Here is a 20,829-nt window from a genome sequence, read left to right on the forward strand (position 1 = left end):
CCCAATTCACTGTGCACGAGCGTTCTTGCATTTTGCCCCCCCCCCCCCCAATATGCGGCGGCGGCGACATAGAAATCGAACCCGCGACCTGGAGTTAACAAAAAAGGAACTCGTAAAGCAAATAATGAAGGCCCCTGAAAGTGGCAGGTTCTCAAAGCCCGTGTTTTCTGCATTGTCCGATTCACGAGTAAGCCCTCTGTGGGAAATACGTAGCCACACATTGTGTTTTGAAACACGTTGTTTGAGCAGGTAATGTCGTGAAGTGTCATGGGCTCGACCACCGTTATAGTTCCGCAAGTTTCTAAGGGCGACATAATTTGAGTTCTTTGACGTGGCGTATCACACAGCAGCGCGATGCATGCTGAGCTGCGCAAATGTTTAGTCTCATTTCTTAAATAAGGTCTCGTTTCTTTGTCTCGTTTCCTAAATGAAGAGTTCCTTGCACAGAACAATCATCCCTAGCCACTACACTGACCAGTCACGGGTGGCTTTGGAAATTGGCTGTTTGCGTCGACTTAGCGATCAGCAAGAGTAAGCTGAATTTGAAGGTTCAAGCAGTGGCGCACATCCTTGATGCGGTTCAATGGACATAAATTGCTTCAGAACGAAACTGCTTTTTTTCTCTTTCTTTAGAAGCTGCAGGGGGCAGAATCGGAAGAGAGCATTTCCGCTGCTGTTCAAGGAATATTGCGGAGACTAACACGCCATTTCATTTCCTTTTTGCGACGACAATCGCCGGCTATGTGCACCCCGTTAATATACTTAAAGCTACACACCTATTGCGTCACATTGGCCCATCCATTCCGAGGGATTGGCGAAGAAAGCATGGGCACGTGTCATTATGACATACGCTGTGCAGAAGTTGTCTATTCGGGCACGCACCCAGTTGTCCGATCGGCAAGACAGCAGCCGGCACACACCTTGTGGCCCAAGCTATACAACATGGGTCACTGGGTGAGAGGTTATAGATTCGAACACACTGGAAGGTTGGTAAAGTCGCTGAAGAATGGTTACCGCATTAAAAGGACATCTGAAAAGAACTGCAAGCCTTGCTTTTCGTCCTGTATACACGCTGTTCTTCACCTTCCGCCTCTGCAAAGATGTGTTTAATTGCCAGAATTGTGGCGCACTAAAAGAAGAGAGGCTACAGAAGCAACAGGGACAGGCGCATTGTTGTCCGTCGGTCTTCTGTAGTACCTCGTAATTTGCTGCGACAGTATTGTGGCAATTAATCACGCACCAACTATCGTCCAGAAACAGGTTTTATGTAACTACAAGATGTGTTTCTTTAGGCTGGCGCAATACAATAAAAGTTTACCTGAGGCAACGGTTGGCTCGCTGGATGTATGAATTACGCCACTATGGAAAAAGCTGGGCATCACTACACATCAGGTAGTCACAAGCTGCAATTTTGAACACGCGCTACATGTCCGCTTTCCGCATCTTGTTCCTGTTCCGCTGTAAGCAAAAGCGAATGTCAACCAAATTGCCGAACGTTCCACCTTGTACGGAAGTAGCATTTCAGCGGTGCAGTTAAGTTTGAACAGGGCTAAACGGTGCGAGTTCATGACAATGACGCAGACAGTGATAAAAAAAAGAACCTTTATATCAATTTATATACATAGACACATAATGTAAACACGGCGAATATGTACAGGAAGATGCACGCGCTCGCAACACAAAGACGCGAGACATTCTTGCATTGATTCAACACAGTTTGCAGTACAGTAACAAGTGAACAGTAAACTTCGGGGCGCAATCACAGTTCACCGCCTTAGCAATTACAACCGATCGTCACACATCGAAGCGTTCGTTTTTGTTGCATTCCTGCGGCTTTTACGCGAGAAATAGAGCAATGGTGCTTCTTCGCGAGCTAGAAATTCTAAGTAGTCACGGCAAATATGACCCTACAAAAAAAGAATACAAGTCACTGCTAAACGGTGAACGAATGCCCACACTTCAAAGCCGGCACGAAAACACGAAACGAATTGTGATAAGGATCGTCTCGAGACTTCAGAGAGTTGATCTCATGCACGCAACGCCGTAAGCCTTCACAAGGGGTGCAAGGCTGTAGTCGTACGGAGTTAAAACCAAGTTCGGCCGCAGGGGTCGCGGATCGAAATTTTACGCACGGGAAATGACAAGCAACCTATATGACCTTGACAGCAGTAACTATTCTGACAGGAGTTACGCACGGCGTCAGTCTTCAACCAGAGCCTCAGTGTACCGTGAGACTGGAACAGCGATTTACTGACATTGACTACGACGTTATGGCTCAAGCTAGGCATGTATTGTTAATCGATAACCTAATCTTCTTTTTTTTGCATTTCGGAGATAGAAAGCTAATTCAAGGAGTGTTCAAGTTTTACTAGGATAAGCATTGCGTCCTAATTCCAATGACCAAAAAAAGTTCACTGCAGAGCTGGTCATGTGACTGGAACTGCCGTCTCTTATTCAGCAGCACAGTACAGCAGCCCCACAGCTTATGACGAATACTGAGAAATGCAGGGAATGCTTCTACTTTCAGGATATCGCAATGAGCGCACCAGCTGTATAAAAAAGAAGAAAAAAACCTGACGAAATTTTTGTATCTTTTTATTCTAGGCTTTTATACCGTTCACTAACCACCGAGCAGACTACCATTAGTAGGCAGAGTATGTTTCGTCAAGTTTAACACCGTGTCTGCAGCAAATCCTGTGGGTATATAGAACTCTTCTAGGTGCACCACGATCTTATTTTTGTAACGAGTAAGTTCAAGCCGCAACATCTATCACATTGAGACACAGCTTCGTTTTATCGTAAGCCAACACGATTCAGATGACTGGCGCAGACAGAGATCAGGCTAAACAAATGCCTCGCACGTCGTGAATAACTTTTGATAGCACTGAAGGGCTACTACTGACTGCTGTAAAGCAGTGTTCGAAACGCAAGTGGTAAGGCAAAGCGACCTCCGAACTCCCCTCCTTGCATTGTGACATGACTGGCCCGAACAGCCCAGGAAAGGACAAAGCTACATGCTGTGCCCTCTGAAACTAGCTTCGCTGCACAACGGTAGACACACAAGAAGCGCACGAAACACTGTGTGCAGCATTGCGTCCCGTCTGTTTTTCGTTCAGGTTGCGCGCTTTTAGCGTTAGTTACTATGTCCCAATCCTGAAATAAGTACCAACAGCCTTAACTTATTCGCTAGCTCTGCCACCCGCGGCAGTGTCGAGGCCAGGTTGAAACTCGAACAGCGATGAATAATCCAACAACGTTGCGATTAAAAAAAAAAGTAAGATAAAATTCCTAAACACATCGCATAAGCCACACTGAACTTTGTGAACATTCTTCTGGTCCGCACTTTTTCAATCCGTGCTCGAAGATGGCACTTTTAGAAGCGGCACACTACCGTACCGGTCCAATGTCACAGGCGCATCTCTTTGACCGCTACCCGCAAAAGAGGTATTGGCGAATTACGCCCGGATTTTGGACGAGAGTATGAACGCTTCAGTTCCGGAGGTCGTTACACTTGGCGCAATCGTCCATGACCTCGTGGTACTCCTCGATCTGCAGTGTCAGCTCGAAGATGTCGTAATTGGAGCGGATCATGCGAGAGCACGACTTCAGCACTTGCATGGCGTCTTCGTTCGGCCCTGCACAGGTGTAAACGAAAAAGAGGTGCAACGGAGGCACACAGCGTGCGTTCTGAGGAAAACTATGCCAATCTGAAGACTAATGAAAGATTGACAGGCTTGTTTTACTTATTTATGAAATTGTGGAAGTTGTGCAGGTAAAGCAGGGAGGGACAGGAAAATGCGCAAGTAAATACAAATAGCGGCGCAGTCAGCCATGCTGCAGTGGATAATGAAAAGACCTCAAATCGTAGGTGGCGCTTGTGCATGTGCGCGCTATGTGGTGTCTACGCCTGATGACAAGTGGGCATTATATTGGAGTTTAGTGATAAGTTCATGGTTTTGTAACCTTTAACAACGAAATCAACTATGTTCAATTATATGTTGTTAACAGAGCTTTTATTTTAATCATTACTGAAAATAAATTACGTTTAACGTCCAAAAGCAGCATCCCAATGAGAGACGCCGTAGTGAAATTGAATTGAATTCTGAGGTGTTACGTGCCAAAACCACGATTTGATTACGACGCACGCGTAGTGGGGGGGACTCCGGGTTAAGTTTGACCACCAGGGGATCTTTAACGTACGCCGCAGAGGAGGGCTCTGAATGAGCTTCCATCAGCTGTGGTTTTCTTATAGCATCCAGCAAACCTCATTCACGTGAGTGTTATGTATTCCGCCCCCATCGGAATGCAGTCGCCGTGGCCAGGAGTGCATCCCCCGACCTCGTGTCGAGTGGATGAAGGTCGTAAAGACGGTGAGCCCCTCGTGACATGTCACTTGATCTCGATTAACATGCTTATCACCAGTTTTACCGCACATTTTATGCATAACCTGACGAAATGAGTACTAAAACGACACGCGCCATATTTCTTTAGGGAAGTGGTTATGCTGTCTCTGCTTGGCTACTCGTACATGTGCACAGTTGCACGCAACGTTAATAAGGCATGCGCATTCGTTATATCTACACGTACGTAGCGACCGCTATCAGCATGGCGACATCGTGACGCGCGAATCGAGGACAAATGTACTCACGGATGACGATGTGCGCGGAGAGCGCGATCTTGTCCATGGACAGGGCCCAGATGCGCAGGTTGTGCACCATGTGCACTCCGGGCTGCTGGGCGAGCAGCGTGAGCACCTCGCGGAAGTCGATGCCGCTCGGCTTGCCTTCCATGAGCACGGTCAGGGCTTCGCGCAGGATCGCCATCGTCGACAACAGCACCAGCACCGAGAACAGGAACGTGCACAGCGGGTCCGCGATGCGGTAGTCGGGCTGCGCAAGCACATTCAACGCTTAGCTGGCTGGTACGATATATCCAAGAGGGGTAAACGGGCAACCCGTCGGAAAGAGGGGCTTTTATTCGTTGCGTATTGCAATCACTCAGTTCAGCCCTTAGGCGCGGCCGGGCAGCCACCATTGACCTTTAGCGCAACCACGTGACGTGACGTCACTACAGCCGGAGGAAAAGCTGGGCCCCAACTCGCGCGGTCGCGCGCGGCCGCAGCCACCACCTGACTCCCACTCCTCCCGCTAGGGGCGCTGCGCCGGCGCGTGACGTCACGAAGGAAAAGCTGGGCCCCAACTCGCGCGGTCGCGCGCAGCCGCAGCCACCACCTGACCGCGCAATATGCAACGCATTCTTGGCTTAACCAAGCTAAGCCTGGCAATTTTTTCGGATTGTCGGAAGCAATTGAAAAGTTTTCTCTGGAACCTTGGTGGTTATCTCGTCGGTATAATAAGACCAGATATGCACGACAAATCGGGCGATTTCGGCATACCGCGCGGACCACTGTTAACGGGAACACACACGTGTCGATTGGCCCCGGCTTTGCAGCAGGCACCGGCACCTTTCTCCGCCCCTGTGCAGTGCACTGACATAATTTCGGCCAGTACTTGCAGCTAGAGCGCAAACTAAGTGAGAACCGCGCAAGAATGGTCCCATTAACAGCGGCCAGGACTGTACGTGTGGTTTTGCGAGGCACAGCAACGAGGCATAGCACGAATGAAGGAGACAGAAGAACGCACTACACCCAGCGCGTGTTTCGTTTGCGTCACTGTTCTGGGCCGGTATTTTGTAGCGATGCCTTTTCTGATTGTATGCCTTTTCAGGCTTTTCGCGCTTGGCCAGTGGTCAGAGCGACGGTCTGCCCACATTATCAACGGGATCAGGCGGCCGTGTGTGGTGGATGATAAGAATAGCATAGAATAAGGCATAAGGCATCGCTACAAAATAGCGGCCCTGGGTCTGTTGGTTTTCCAGCGTTCGCTGCTACGGGTTCGTTCGGCGGATCGTAATTTTCACGTTGCGTCATACTGCAAATAACAGAGATACCGAACTGAGATCCAGATACTCAACGAAACGAAATAGTGCGACTTCCTCGCGCAAACGAACAGAGATAAAGAAAGCAGCATTTCGTGTCTGTCGTTAGAAGCTGAAAACAACACATTTGTAGACTGATAGCAAAGTGCGCCAGAAACCAATAGCTTGGCGGCCGATAAACCATACGTTATAGTCTCAATGTCTCCTTATACTTTAGTTTTGGGAGCATTTCCTTGTTTCCATGCCTCATCATGCGTAAATTTCCACGTTTTGTGACATGCATTCATTGATCTGTCATACTCCAAGCCTACACGTTGATACCATCCATGAATATGTATAGTGTTTATGCGTAATTAATCGCGCAGCACGCAGGAGTTAAAGTTAGGAAAAGTTGTTGCCTGCGTAGTACTAATTCCCGACAAATATTTTAAGTATCCTGCAGTATAGTTAGCAGAGCGAAATAATGAATACGCTGCTCTGAGTCGATCACGGCGATTCATTATTAGGAACATAAATGCTGGCAAATTTTGTCAACCCAGCCATCTTGCGATGAGTTACAGAACATGAAGGCAGAACTCTGCGCGAGCTAAGCTCCGAAACAGATGAGATAGAATAGAATGCCCAACGCGAGCAACACGCGTTCGCTTCGTTTCACCTCGCTTCGCTTACACTCTTTCAGTGAAAGAAGCGTCTTTATCCTTGGCATTATGACATTGCCATCCACAAAATACTGAATGGGCGGACACATTCAGGGTTCGCACATTCGGCCTCCTAGTTTGGTGTACTACTTAGGCGTAATATTTGACGATCGCTAAATTTACAACTTATATATACGTCGACAAAATACTATCTTGACCCAAGTCAACCGAACAACCCCACAGTCTCCTCCGTGAAACGAGGGAGAAAAAAATACGTCTAACGTTATAGAACAGAAATCGGTGCCTCAATCAGAGCTGCGTGTGTGTGTGTGCACTTTCCTGCGGGCCGCTGGCGTCTTTCCACTTGCCCATGAAGCGCGCCTTATCACGGGTGTCCCACGCGGTGCACTCACCCTGAAGAAGATGATGAGCGCGGCCACGAAGACGCCCAGACTCTGCAGGAAGTCGCCGATGACGTGGATGAGAGCCGCGCGGACGTTGATGTTGCCCGAGCCGCGGCCCCCGGTGCCGGCCGAGCCGGGACGCGAGCCGCCGTTCTCGAGAACGGCCACGCCGTTGGCGCGGTCCTTCAGGTGGGCGTCGTCGTCGTCGGCCGCGTGGTGCGCGCCGTGCGAGTGACCGTGCGGCACGCCGCCCACTTGCAGCGCCACGCCCATGCTGCGTCGAGAAGGCGAACGATTAATTGGCACGTGCAGGGGCTGTATTCTCAAGTAAAACTCTTGCTTGGGCTAGTTGGTTCATGCTTGAAGTAGTAAAGGCAAGGCGCGAAGACCGCCGGTCCTGTCGTTTGTGTTCTTCGTCTTGAGTCCTGGTCTTCTGCGCCTTGCCTTTACTACTTCAACCAGGGGCTGTACAACCACACGGAGCGTATTTCCAACGTATTTTCTGCGTTGCGTCGCCCAAATAGCGTCGACGCGTCCAGTTCGGCCGCTATGTTACAACCCAAAAAATACGTGCGGTATACAGTGTGCACGCGTTAATCGGTAGCCGAACGGTTACCGAATGTCGGCCTCTATAGACAACGCAGTCGCCGAAAAGCGTCTGTAATGCACGCGCCTATACATAAGGTGATGCCACCGCTTCGAAAGTGCGTCGCAAATACGTTCCATCGTGGTTTGCCGCTGAATGAGGTCACTGGCGCGCTTTCAAACGTTGTATAGTTAAGCCGCCGTGCTATCTACAAAACCTCTGCGTCATGCTGTTACGATGTATCACTATAACGGGAGAAGAAAAGAAACATCGATGGGTTGAAGAGAACGACGTTTGGTTCACGGGCGTTTAGTTATCTCGCTATAGAAAAGAAGTCGGGACACTTTTGGGCACGCTGCAGGTGCATACCGTTTACACCGCAGAGCTGGAACAAGCGTGCCCCCTCTGGACTATTTTGCAACCAGCTGCAAAAAGCTATACTGCTATAACCTGCCCAATATGGTTTAGAGCAGGCACTCAAGACGCCCAGTAAGGCTATCTTCGAAAGTTCCGTAGACTAAAATTTGCTCTCTAACCCGCGTTTACAGCAAACCCACTCAATCTCGGCTCCATCATCATCATCTGTCCTCACGACCGCGCGCGCAGGGACTTTGGGTGCGATGACGAGGCGCAGCCGACGACAAGGCCATGACAAGCGATCGCTGCGACGGCAAACACGCGAGAGGAACAGGTTGAGTGCGATCTCGGCCATTGGTTCCACCATTTCCCACAGTATACCCGACGAAATATGGCTACCACCTAAGATGGCCGCAGATTATCTTCTAGAGACGCCCAACCCGATAAAAAATAAGTTAATTGGGTTTTAACGTCCCGACAGTGCATAGTGTGGCAGCCACGACCTGGAATCGAACCCTCAAATTCGTGCTCGGCAGCGTTACGTCATAACCACTGAACCCACACGGTGGGTACACACATTACAAGGTCGCCTGTGGTTATGGCGAAACAACGCCAGCGGCTGCAGAGAATACGCTGCGGCGGCAAAAACAAACTGCCGAGCGATGCAAGGTGCAAAGAATATATAAATATGCCGCGCGTTCTTTCCGCCTCGCGTGCAACGAACCGTGACTGGCAGGCGACGCAGGTTGGGCCGGCTGCGTGCTCTCAACTGTTTACTTTTCATTTGCACTCCGAGTCTGTCAGCTAGGCTGCATGTCTGTGTACTTTTCTGTGGTCGCGTTAAAAAAAGCACGCGGCCTTGACGTTGCCGGAAAGATCAGTGGTAGCCGCCACAAGTGGCTACGGGAATGCAGCTGACTTCGTCATCCATGTGGGTTTTTTTTCTTCTTTCTTTTTAGAAAAGCGAGCTCGCCTCACTCACAGTCAATCAAGCGCCTTTTGAAGTAATGGGCCACGAAGTTGTGCTTCGAATGTTATTCTATATAGGAAAAGCTAGGACAGCTGTGCATCGCAAGAGCGAACATATAGATATTGCATTAAACAAAAAGATAAGTTTCTATAATTATCTTTTTTTTTATTCTCTCTGTAATAAGCATATTACATTCTGTGGGTTATCTTTGCGACAACTGTCAGTTTTCATCCCGATAACAGCTCAAATTATTAGTATGGTGTGCGTCACATGGCGCCTTTACTCTTCTTTTTTTTTTCCGCTGAGTGACAAGTGGTACAGTGACAACCTCTTCAACAGCTTACAGAATATCTCGAGCTCGTTTGTACATGTGTATTATACTGCGTACACCTTCGGCCTGTGGCCAAGACATGCACAAAGGATTCGGGACACGAATAGTTCATGACAGGGCCACATACACACAATTATATTCCATACTACGGCCCAAAAAATATTTACTGACGGCACGGGAAGCCATAACATGTTTTCGTGTTCATCACTGAGCGCATTTAGGCGCTGACGAGAGAAAAAAAATGTGCTGTCAAAGCCCCATTCCTTTCTCAGCCTTGACATTCATTTCACATTCCTATCTGCATGTTATGTGCCCTGCCTTTATTAAGGTCTGGATTGCCGACGATATGCCGTTGTCGTATTTCGTACCTCAAGCGTCAGACCGTAGGCATATATGCTGCACACCGAAATAGTTGGAATTGCGGTTGTTAAACGCTTTTGCACGGGGACAGGCCTCGCGCCGACTCACATGATGTTGACGAGTATTCCGATGCCGGCAGTGATGAGCATAATGGTGGCGTTGATCTCGTACTCCTGCAGGACTATCCGCTGCACGGCCATGTAGACGAGAACGCCGGTCACCACCCAGATAAGGAGCACTGACGTCACCGCACCGATCACCTCTGCGCGGAGAGGAGGCGGCAACAAGAGAAGCTTATCACGGTCCCCCCGTGCGCTTCTCTCCACAGACTTCAGAGCGCTGCAAGCAGCTATTGTGAAGCGGAAGAACTGAACAAGCTCTCACTAGCAGCTAATACCTCGCCAAAAACGTGGACCATGTATGCATCGACTAAAGAAGTTAAACGCTGGACGCTGCCTTGTCCTGGACGCGAGGACGCTGCCTTGTCCGTGGCTTATTTTTTGTCACAATAGAGAAAGGACACGTCCCGTTAGGTAGAGAAAAAATAAATCGAGAGGTGTAAGGGCACATTCACACCGGCGACTTGAGGAGGTCGCGCGACCATTTGCGACTCGCAATCAAAAAGCGACCGAAGGCGACTGATGTTCACACCGGCAAGCCCGGCTGAGCGCGACCCGCAAGTCGCAATCCCGGAGATTATCGTTCTCAGCGAGAACTCTTGGAATCTACGCGGAATTTGAACGCGACGCCAAAGGAGGACGGATATAGACACACGAAAGATCACTTCCGGTGCACCGCTGATTGGTTTATCAGTTTTGCGACCACGGTCGCGCGACTGAAAAATCGCGCAGAGAGCGACTGGCCCAAAATGGTCGCTTTTCAAGAAAGGCGACCGTTTGCGACCAGTTGCGACTGGTCGCTTTGCGACCAACTTGGTCGCGCGACCACTGTCAGTCGCCGGTGTGAATGTGCCCTAAGGGATGCACCTGCGCGACTCAAGTTGTTAAAATTATTGAGTCGACAAGAACACCACAGAAATAGCTCAGCAAAGATCTCCTTAACTGACGGAGAACGTCATACTCGTAGATGACAGGCTACCAGCGCGTTCGATAATGCGTTTACCTTCATTTCGTCCCAGTGGATTCCAATGTTCAAACACATTTCTTTACTTCTATTGCAGCGTTAGCATTAGGAATGTCGAAGGGTTAAAAAGTATGTGGGTGAAGTGTGGGAAGCTTGTCATGTGGTACAAGAATTATATTTGACTGAGTGAGTGAGTGAGTGAGTGAGTGAGTGAGTGAGTGAGTGAGTGAGTGAGTGAGTGAGTGAGTGAGTGAGTGAGTGAGTGAGTGAGTGAGTGAGTGAGTGAGTGAGTGAGTGAGTGAGTGAGTGAGTGAGTGAGTGAGTGAGTGAGTGGGCTCGCTTGAGTGAGTGAGTGTGCGCGCACGCGATTAAATTTAAAATTAAATTATGAGGTCTTACGTGCCAAAACCACTTTCTGATTATGAGGCACGCCGTAGTAGACTCCGGAAACTTAGACCACCTGGGGTACATTAACGTGCACTTAAATCTAAGTACACGAGTGTTTTCGCATTTCGCCCCCATCGAAATGCGGCCGCCGTGGCCGGGATTCGATCCCGCCACCTTGTGCTCAGCAGCCTAACACCACAGCCACTGAGCAACCACGGCGGGTTGCGTGCGTGTGAGTGAGTGTGCGCGCGTGTTAGTGAGTGAGTGTGCGCGCGTGACTGAGTGAGTGTGCGCGCGTGACTGAGTGCGCGCGTGAGTACGTGAGTGAGCGTGCGCGAGTGAGTGAGAGAATGTGGGCGAGTGAGTGAGTGGGTGAGTGAGTGCGTGTGTGGCGCAATGAAGGTAATCTGCTCAGGCCCATCGTCAGTTGCACTTTGGGCCTCGAAGAGACAGGAAGTGTGTCGAGTGAGCTCCTGGACAGCATTTTCTAATGTGGTGAACGTGGTTTAAGCCATGCATCCGACATCTCAAAGAGGTGAAACATAATGCTCACGCATTTCTCTCGCTTTTACCGCTAAATTGTCAGTGAAATTTTATTTATTTATTTATTTTTGCATAGAGAAGCACGCCGGCTTTCCTTTCTTTTTCACGTTGAACAAACCATTCCAAAACGTTTTTTCTTTTTTTTTTTCATGAGACTGTCCTTATGCTGTGTACCTACTTTGTCCCATAGCAACGAAAATTTCACGGGGGAAAAATAAGAAATGGGTTCAGTGGAACAGCTCTTCGGTTCACTTTGAGAGTACAGATTTGTTATAGTGTATTCGCGCTTCAAGTTCTCGATCGATTTGAACGCCTACTGCCATCTGCTAGCCTGCTAGTTAGTTTAGATGGTAGAGCAACCGCACCAAAAGACGCTGTAGCGGCGGGCTCGATCACCTCGGAGCAGGACGGATTTAGATTCATCTGCAAAGCTTTCTGTCCCAGAAACGCGTCGGCCTTTGCGATTCTTTGCAGCTTCAGGCTACTGAAGGGTGGGTTAGTTTTAACGTTACAGCATTAAGGATCCAGTGTCCTAGAAAATCCGGTGTCGGTGGAGTTGTCCGTGGGCGAAAATTTTCGCATATATTTAGGTATATGTGTATGCCACGCCTTGCTGTATGACATGCAGTATATGCTGGTTAAAGTTGCTCATACCTTGTCTACAAAGTTACAAAGTTATGCCTCGTAAATTTACAGCCCACAAACAAATGTCATGAAACAAAACACCGACAGCACATACCTTTTATGTTAAATCTTCTACGACTTAATAGTGCGAAGCAACAACAGAAACCTGAAAATGACGTAATATTTTCCGGCGCGGCTGTGCACAACCTCCGGGATTGGCCCACGCAAGAGGCCGCGTTTCTACCAGAAAGCTCGCCTCCGTGCATAGCGTTCGCCGCCAGCGTTTCCCGGTAACCATTATGGTTACATAAGCTGCATTTACCGAGAAGCGTGAGAAGCAGTCAGGGATCTTTGAATGTTATCGCGTTACACTCTTAAAAGCGAAGCTTAAACGTCCTCCATGCTTCTTTATTTTCTTTTTTGTGAACAGCATGCGGACTACCACCAGCCCGTTGAAGGTCACACTATCACAAAGACAGAGAATTGTAAACAGACAAACAAACAAATTTTTCGCGAGAAATACGCACCCGCTCGGTACCAGCCGAAGCTCATGCGCTTGGTGGGCGGCCGGTGCGCCAGCCAGATGGAGAACAGGCTGATCATGAAGCTGGCGAAGTCTGTGAGCAGGTGCGCCGCGTCGGTCGCCACGGCCAAGCTGTTGGCCAGAAGGCCGCCTGCGGCAAGCACAAAATGGCAACGGTTATCCGAGAGTAAAGAATGCCGCTTAAAAGATGGTCGAACAGCTATAGGTGGAGCGAAGAGCACCAGCGTTTGCTTACAGCTAAGCATTCGCAAGGCAAGGCAGTTTCTCCCGCATGCTGAAGCAGTGTGAAATTACGAAAGTTATTCTCCTCTTCGTGCTTTTTTTTCTATAGTAAATTTTGCAGAAAATCGTGCTTTATCGTGTGTTTAATGCACGCGACGCCACATTTAAGTTTTTAATAAATACAAAACGCGGGTCATGAAGCGCTGGTATCCACAGTTTCTCATGCATTGAAAGAAGGTAATTTATATAATTGTGATCAGTTGCAAATGAAAAGTGCTGGCCATCTGCAACTTTCTGCATGCTGCAACCTGCATGCTCAACTTCGTAGGCTATTTCAATGGACACTATTTGCGAACGACGAAAGGTTTTTGTCTGAGTGATCCCGAATCGGTGGCGGTGCCATAACGATACTCTAAAACTATGTTGATTGACCCATTGACTCACTCGTCTCACTTCCTTCTTACTCCCGCATTCCCTCCTTCAACCGTCCGCGCGTACCCACCTACGATTTCGAGGATCATGAAGACTAGGCAGAGGATGCTGGCGAAGATGAGCTTCTTTCGTGCCAGGTGGTCGACCTCGACGCCATCTGGTGAGTGACAGTGTTCCTCCTGGCTCGCCTGTGAAGCAACGGAAATCTAAACGCCCGAAAGGTACACTATCGCGGACAAAGTGACTGGCAAATCGCAGACATGCGGCACTGTCATAGCAGATGCCACACCTGCTCAGTAAAGTTTTAATATTATATGTATCTTATATGATGGACGTCTCAAGACAATTCCTGACCAAACGGAACAAAAATACCACGATGAAGCACTTCGGAGCAAGTTCGGCCATTTTGGTTTTGTTGCTATAGCAATCATATGGACACTACAGGCGCACTCCTGCCGCCATTGTAGGCGTCGTCGTCGTCGTGATGTTCCGTATAAAGTCAAAGTGCGATAACACCATGGCCACGCGCCCTATGCTGTACGTGCGAGTGAAATCGTGCGAGTGAGAGCGTGCCATGGTGAGCCGATAATGGTGGCTTGATCTCGCGCGTGCAAGGAAGGATGGCGGGGAGGAAGCACACCATCTTCCACCGCGCGCAAGACACCGGAGGGGGAGGGCTTCGCGTTCTGCTACGGCGTCGGCTGCGTGTGACGCGGCTGAGCGCGGCCGCACGGGCCCCATCTTGAAAGCGGCCTGCGATGAGAACAGAGTCTGGGTGCGCCGAGGGCTCACAGCTTCGTGCGCGCTGTGTTCTCCCCGCTTAGTTCGCGTTGAAGCGAGAGGCAGCACGAAGGTCAATTCGCTCGCTGCTGCTGCTGCTTCTTTTCCTCATGCCAGCATTTTAGCAGCCAGTGTCCACGGTCATTGAGTGAGATGTGTTTCTGCTTGCCGGTGCCCGCGTGACACAATGCTAGCGAATTTAGTTAGTAAGCGAATGTTTACGAGTTTATACGGCCGACAAAACTACTATCCTTACTCCGTATAGTTGTCTACTAATTTTTTATCGCAATGGATGCTTCGCCAGGCGAAACTGCGACATTTTTTGTTTAACGCTGCGCCGAAAACTCAGCAAGCGGGCCCTCGCTTATGGCTTTCTTCGGTGCGCCACCGCTCCGTGACGATGCAACTGCCGCATTCGGGAGTCAAACCTGCGGTCGCGCCATCTGTAGTCGCACTGTGTAAGATCTTGCAGTCGTAGTCGTAGGGATGAACTTGACTCTTCGTCGGGACTTAGGCGAGCAGGATTTATTTACATTATTTACAGTTTAAACAAGACATACATCGACAGTCTAGCGTGACTCCCAAATGGAGCCCGCAAGACTAAGCATACAGCAAACGAGCACACAGCTCACGAGTACATTTCGAGCACAGGGCACGACGACGAGCACACTCTAGCAGCCGACAATCGCTGCTTATAAGCACTTGGTCCCCCCCTTGATTCCAAGGGGACGGAAACGTTCGTCCAGTCATTGTAAACACGCCGCCTCTCGCCGGAACGGTTTACACGCGCGCGCGCGCGCGCGCGCACGCACGCACACACGCACACACACACACACGCACACACGCACGCACACACACACACACACACACACACACACACACACACACACACACACACACACACACACACACACACACACACACGCACGCACGCACACACACACGCACACACACACACGCACACACACGCACACACACGCACGCACGCACGCAGGCGCATGGCCCGGAGCCGACGTCAGAGGGGCTTCGTAGAACTCGGAGCCGACCCGGGTAGCGCGCCCGAGTAGCACATTGTCTTGCGTCTTGGTCGGCGCGTGGGAAGGAGCCTACGACGACGTTCCCGCGGCAGCTCCCCCACCCGTAGCAGATCAGGTCCGCGTTGGGGAGTTCGGTAACAATAGTTGGCCCGCCGAACTCATTCCGTCACAACGGCGACGAGGCTAGAGCGTAACGGTGGCGGTTTCAGCACAAAGCCTGCTTCGTCAAACGCATCCTAGCTGAAGCAACGGAGAGTGGAGGACGTGCGTATTGTTTCCGACACAAAGTCGACTTAGTCACGCCGTGGCTAGAGGTTGGCGGCGGCGTTCCAAGATGAGGTTGCCACCGCTGGCGTAAATGGCTGGCAAACTTGCACTGCAGCTAGCCGTTCTTAACAACCGCTGAGCCACTCTGGCGAACAGAATGCTGGGCTTAACTATGAGAGTAGATTTTCTTTTTAATCAAAAATGCGCGTGCTCTTAGAAATGGCCGCTGCGCGGGGTCGGTGGATGCACATTGCAAAGAAAGGTCCCCAGTGAGAACACTTGCACGGGACAGCAAGAAAGGACCAACACGACACACTGCAGGGGATAGTTTAATATTCGTTTCGACACACAATGTCCAATGCTGTACAATTTTTGCTTGTAACGCTGACAGTCTGTTTCTTAACCTGACCGGCTGGTTTGCACAGGTCAACTTTTTTTTCAGTCAGTAGAACTGATAGTGCACCGATGCATGATTGCCCGCTCCCGTCAATGACCATGGGTTCTCGAATTTCGCCCGTCAGCTTGTTTATATTCTAAAAACGTTGACGTCTTGAAATTGCACAGTGCAACGGGAAAAGAGCATCAATGAAAAGCGGGATGGCCGGCGGGAGGGCCAGGTAAAGAAGCTGCGCGTTCTCTGGTCCTGTTCTTTAGGTCACCTGCCTGTTTGTCCGGTGCATCGTCGGCATCATGATGATGCTGCTACATCGTAAATCGCCCCTTTCTTGCAGGTACCTTTCTTGTAATTTTCTGTACATTTGCCGCTTTTATTGGCATTATACTGAGCCGTTTGCACACTGAATAATCATTGTTTGGTGTCGCTGTGGTTGCCTGTGCCATAATTTGTAGGGTAACTTCTTCCCTGCTGTCTAACTCAGCATTTTCTTCTGGACCTTTTTTGTTTGTTTTTGTTTTGTTTTTTGAGCGTTCTTGAACATGGAAAAGTACCTACGCCTCGGGTATAGCGTTAAATCCGTATTCGAGCTCTAGGGAACGTGGAACGCATACACGTGGTGGTTAAAAAAACTGCGGCTAAGTATAGAGCGACGAAAAACTGAGCAAGTTGGTAAAAGCATTCGGGCTTTGAATGCGGAAAATGCGGAAACTTGAATGCGGGAAATGCGTAGAAAATGCGGAAACACGGGGAACCGCGGGGAAATTATTAGGAGCGAGCTGTTTTCTGTCCGTGGCTGTACGCCTGTACGTGTGTCCGTGGCTCACGGGTTGGCGACCATGCCTTCGCCAGAGCATGCACAGGTAGTCTTTTTTTTGTGCATCTGTAGTTTAGTTCTTTTTCGAAGCCTTTGTGCGACCTTCCACGTTCATATACGGTGTTTGCGCTATTCTTTTGACGCCCGTTTCCCACACGTGGCTTTCCCACACCATGGAGCCGTTTGCTCAAAGTATACGCATTGGAAACATCAAAGAAACAGGGTGGGACGAAGTAAAACCACGCAAAAAAGCAGACTAAGTGTAGCAAACGACAGGACAGAGCGCTGACTCTCAGCTCAACTTTATCGGAAAAAATAACAGATATAGCCCTTCAACCCCGTCACCTAATGGTTAGAAAACACACTGAGAAAATGCAAACGAGGCCAACATTCATATCAACCGCAAGACAAAGCATGTGTTCACATTGTCGCATGCCGTCATGATTGAGGTCCGCAAGAAAACGAAAAGGTTATCTATTTGCTCACTTGCTAATGTGACATGCTGTATGCATAACAGCAGTCTTCTTGAAAGGATGCACCGTTAATGTCGTCATTCTCCCGGCTCAATGCGATGCGAGGCGGGTTTGAGAGGTCAGTGAATTGGTTAGAAAGCGAACACGGGTTTACAACTCTGTTTAATTTGAGCGCTTGACTCGACCAAACGCGATCCAATTATGCCCCCGCCGGTCACGGTGCGCACATTTGCGTAAGCCACTTGTTTCTGCCAGTTCAGTTCAGTCGTACAGTCTAAGAACAGTTTACACCCTTTGGCGTGCCCCTTCTGCCACACACCAATAATCGTCATCTGCCTTGATGCGTTTCCTTTCTTGAAAACGCCGCGCCCGCTACTTTCCTGTCGGGAATGCTATCATGCTGATAACGCGCATGCCGTTCGTTACCGGAAAGTACCGGGCTCGCAGAGTTAAAGAAAGGGAACGCGTCAAGGTAGATGACGATTATCGTTGTGTGGCAGAAGGGGCACTCCAAAGGGTGTAAATTCTTCTTAGAGTGTAGCAAGAAAAAGAAGAACGAGGGGCATTAAGCTGAAACATCTTTCCAAACTCCGCTTTTAACTAAACATTGTGAAGAATATACATTACTACACATGACTTCTTTACCGATATTACTATCGGTAAAGGATTGACAGGAAGTGCAGTAATGCGGAAAGTTGGGCTAGTTGGTGATTGATCATCATACCTTGCTGGTGAAGCAGCGCGCTGACACGGATACAGAGAAGACACGCAGCGAGTGTCGTCTTGTGCGTCTTCTCTGTGTCCGTGCGCTGCTTCAGCAGCAAGGTATGATGACAGGAAGTGAACGAATAATTAATTTGCGCCGTTGGTTTGATCTTATTGTTCTATCTTTCTATGAAGAAAAATTTTACGCTTGATCCACATTTAATTCTGTAATTACGAAGACTCACTATAAAGAAAACAAAAAAAATCCTATACCACCTTGACTTTCAGTTTACTCGACCTGCAGCACCTTGGGATAAAATAATGTGACTGACACATTTCCCTGACAGCCCATCGTAATTTCCGACTGAAAAATATGTACGAAAATCTGACGTCGTTCGCCGCAAGTTCCACCTAACGCGATCGGTACGTGCAAAACCATATGCGCGCGCTTTGTGTGCGTATACTGCGATAGCACACAGCAACGTGACTGCCGCTAGGTCCGAAACACAATCAAGGTGTATACATAAGAGCACCGCACGTTAGTGCAGAGTGTTGCACATACGGTTTCTCAACGTAGCCCGACGTTTCCCATTTCACGCGTGCAGAAAAGGGGCGAGCGGCTGTTGCCATGCGGATAAAAATGCGCCAAAGCACGTCGAGTGTTCGCAGGTAAACACGAAAACAGACAGTGCGCGATTCTGACCGTTTTGCCGGAGGAGACTCGAAGGATCGCCCTCGTGGCGCGACACGGCATAAGCAAATGCGCAGGTTTTTGCTCCCCGAAGTGCGACGCTTAGACTTTTTTTCTTTTTTTTTACCTTCGATACCTTGCGTGCGGAATCAACAGCTTTTATAGCAGCGCCTTGTACCATTGTCATTGCGCGCGTTGCTAGGAAACAAATCACTAATTGCGATCCGTGGACCGTGATACACGTGACTGCGGGGTTTCCTTACGGGGTTTCCAGAGCTCGTCCCCGCACGGCGCAGACCGATGAGGCATTGGTGCAGTTTTTTTTTTAAATTAAGGATTCTCGATGGGGACTCTGGGCCCGCACAGGCGGCCAATGGAAACTGACCTTGGCCACTTACAATGCACGACCGCTCACGAGTGAAGCTAGCTGAGCAGGACTCTTTGAGGAACTACCAGGCATTGTTTGGGATATGATTGGCCTTAGTGAAGTTAGAACTGGTTAGGCTCATACAGTGCTGACTAACGGCCACGTCCTCTGCTATAGAGGTGTCCCAAATAAGAAGAAATACGGGTTAGGATTCCTAATCCATAATGACATTGCGGGTAACATTGACGAATTCTGCAGCTTTAATGAGATGGTAGCAGTTATCGTAATAAAGCTAAATAACGGGTATAGGACAAAGGTAGTACACGCCTACGCTCCAACCTACCGTCACGATGGTGATGAAGTAGAAAAGTTTTACGAAGATGTTGAATTAGGGATGAGAAAAGGGCAAACTCAATATACTGTAGTCATGCGCGACTTCAGTGCAAAAGTGAGGGGAACGCATGCTGGTGAACAAGAAATTGGCAGCTATGATGTCGATTCTAGGAACGCTAGAGAAGAGATGTTGGTAGAATTCGTGGAAAGGAATGAGCTGAAAATAATGAACGCCTTCTTCAGGAAGCGTAGCGCAACAGAAAGTGGACCTGGAAAAGTCTTAATAGTGAATCAAGAAGTGAAATAGATTTCACACTTTATGCCAATGCCAGCATAGTGCAGGATGTAGAAGTGTTAGGCGGGGTAAAATGCCGTGATCATAGATAGGTTAGTGAGGTCAGGATTAACCTCAATATGAAGAAAGAAAGAGTAAAATTGGTCGAGAAGAAACAGGCCAACCTAGACGTCGTAAGGGTAAAAGCAGACCAATTTAAGCTGGTACTTTCAAACAAATATTCAGCCTTAGAACAGAGGGATGAAGATGACATAGAGGTAATGAACGAAACCGCAACTATACTGGCTTCAGAAGCAGCAATTGAAGTAGGAAGTAAGGCACCAATGCAACCAGTAGGTAAGCTCTCCTAAGTAACGAAATACATCACAAAGAAACGACAAATGATTAAAGTCTCCAACTCAAGAGATCAGGTCGAATTGGAAGAATTGTCGAACCTGACCACCAAGGAGAAAGTATGGGATATTCGAAATTATAACGTAAGAAAGACTGAGGGAGCAGTAAAAGATGGACGCAGCATGAAGTCAGCGAAAAGGAAACTTGTAATAGGACAGGCCAAGATGTATGTACTGAAAGATAAGCAGGGTGATATCATTAGCAATTTCGAAGATGTAGTAAAAGCAGCGGAATAATTCTATACTGACCTGTTCAGTACCCCAAGCAGCCGCGATACCTCCATTCGAAGGCGTAATGAACAGGTTAGAGAGGCCACTTCTATAGCTAGCGATGAAGTTAGAAGACATGAAAGACATTGGCATTAGAATTAGAAGGTATTGCAAGACATGAATCGGGGAAATGCGGCAGAGAAGATGGAATAAGAGTCGATTTAATGAAAGATGGAGGAGACATCGTGCTTGAAAAGCTTGCGTTTCTTTATACGAAATGTCTAACGACTTCAAGGGTTGCAGAGAACTCGAGAAATGCCAACATTATGCTAATCCACAAAAAGGGAGACGTTAAAGAATTGAAAAGTTAGACCCATTAGCTTACTTCCAGTATTGTATAAAATATTCACTTAGATAATTTCCAATAGAATAAGGGAAACACTTGACCTCAGTCAACCAGGAGAACAGATTGGCTTCAGGAAAGGAAACTCCAGAATGGACTTATTCACGTCATTAATCAGGTAATCGAGAAATCTGCAGAGAACAATCAGCCTCTCTATATGGCTTTCATAGATTACGAAAATGCCGTTGATTCAGTTGAGGTAGCAGCAGTCGTAGAGGCATTACGTAATCAAGGAGTACAGGAGTCT

At 48.7% G+C, this 20,829-nt stretch overlaps 1 protein-coding gene across 6 annotated transcripts in view; it reads right to left on the reverse strand.

Annotated features, from left to right (window-relative positions):
- Positions 1-1,584: 1,584 nt before the first annotated feature.
- Positions 1,585-20,829, reverse strand: part of LOC142579602 (proton-coupled zinc antiporter SLC30A2-like) — a 106,607-nt gene continuing 87,362 nt past the window's right edge. For all 6 annotated transcript variants that reach the window (XM_075689986.1, XM_075689987.1, XM_075689988.1 and 3 more), the window contains 6 exons: positions 13,489-13,606; positions 12,748-12,894; positions 9,692-9,845; positions 6,989-7,253; positions 4,649-4,889; positions 1,585-3,635 (listed from right to left, as the gene is read on the reverse strand). In XM_075689986.1, the coding sequence (XP_075546101.1) occupies positions 3,490-3,635; positions 4,649-4,889; positions 6,989-7,253; positions 9,692-9,845; positions 12,748-12,894; positions 13,489-13,606 (1,071 nt within the window). In that variant the 3' untranslated portion in view covers positions 1,585-3,489. The remainder of the gene's footprint in view (positions 3,636-4,648; positions 4,890-6,988; positions 7,254-9,691; positions 9,846-12,747; positions 12,895-13,488; positions 13,607-20,829) is intronic.

This window comes from Dermacentor variabilis, chromosome 4, assembly GCF_050947875.1.
Source record: "Dermacentor variabilis isolate Ectoservices chromosome 4, ASM5094787v1, whole genome shotgun sequence".
In the NCBI taxonomy this organism is placed as follows: Eukaryota; Metazoa; Arthropoda; class Arachnida; order Ixodida; family Ixodidae; genus Dermacentor; species Dermacentor variabilis.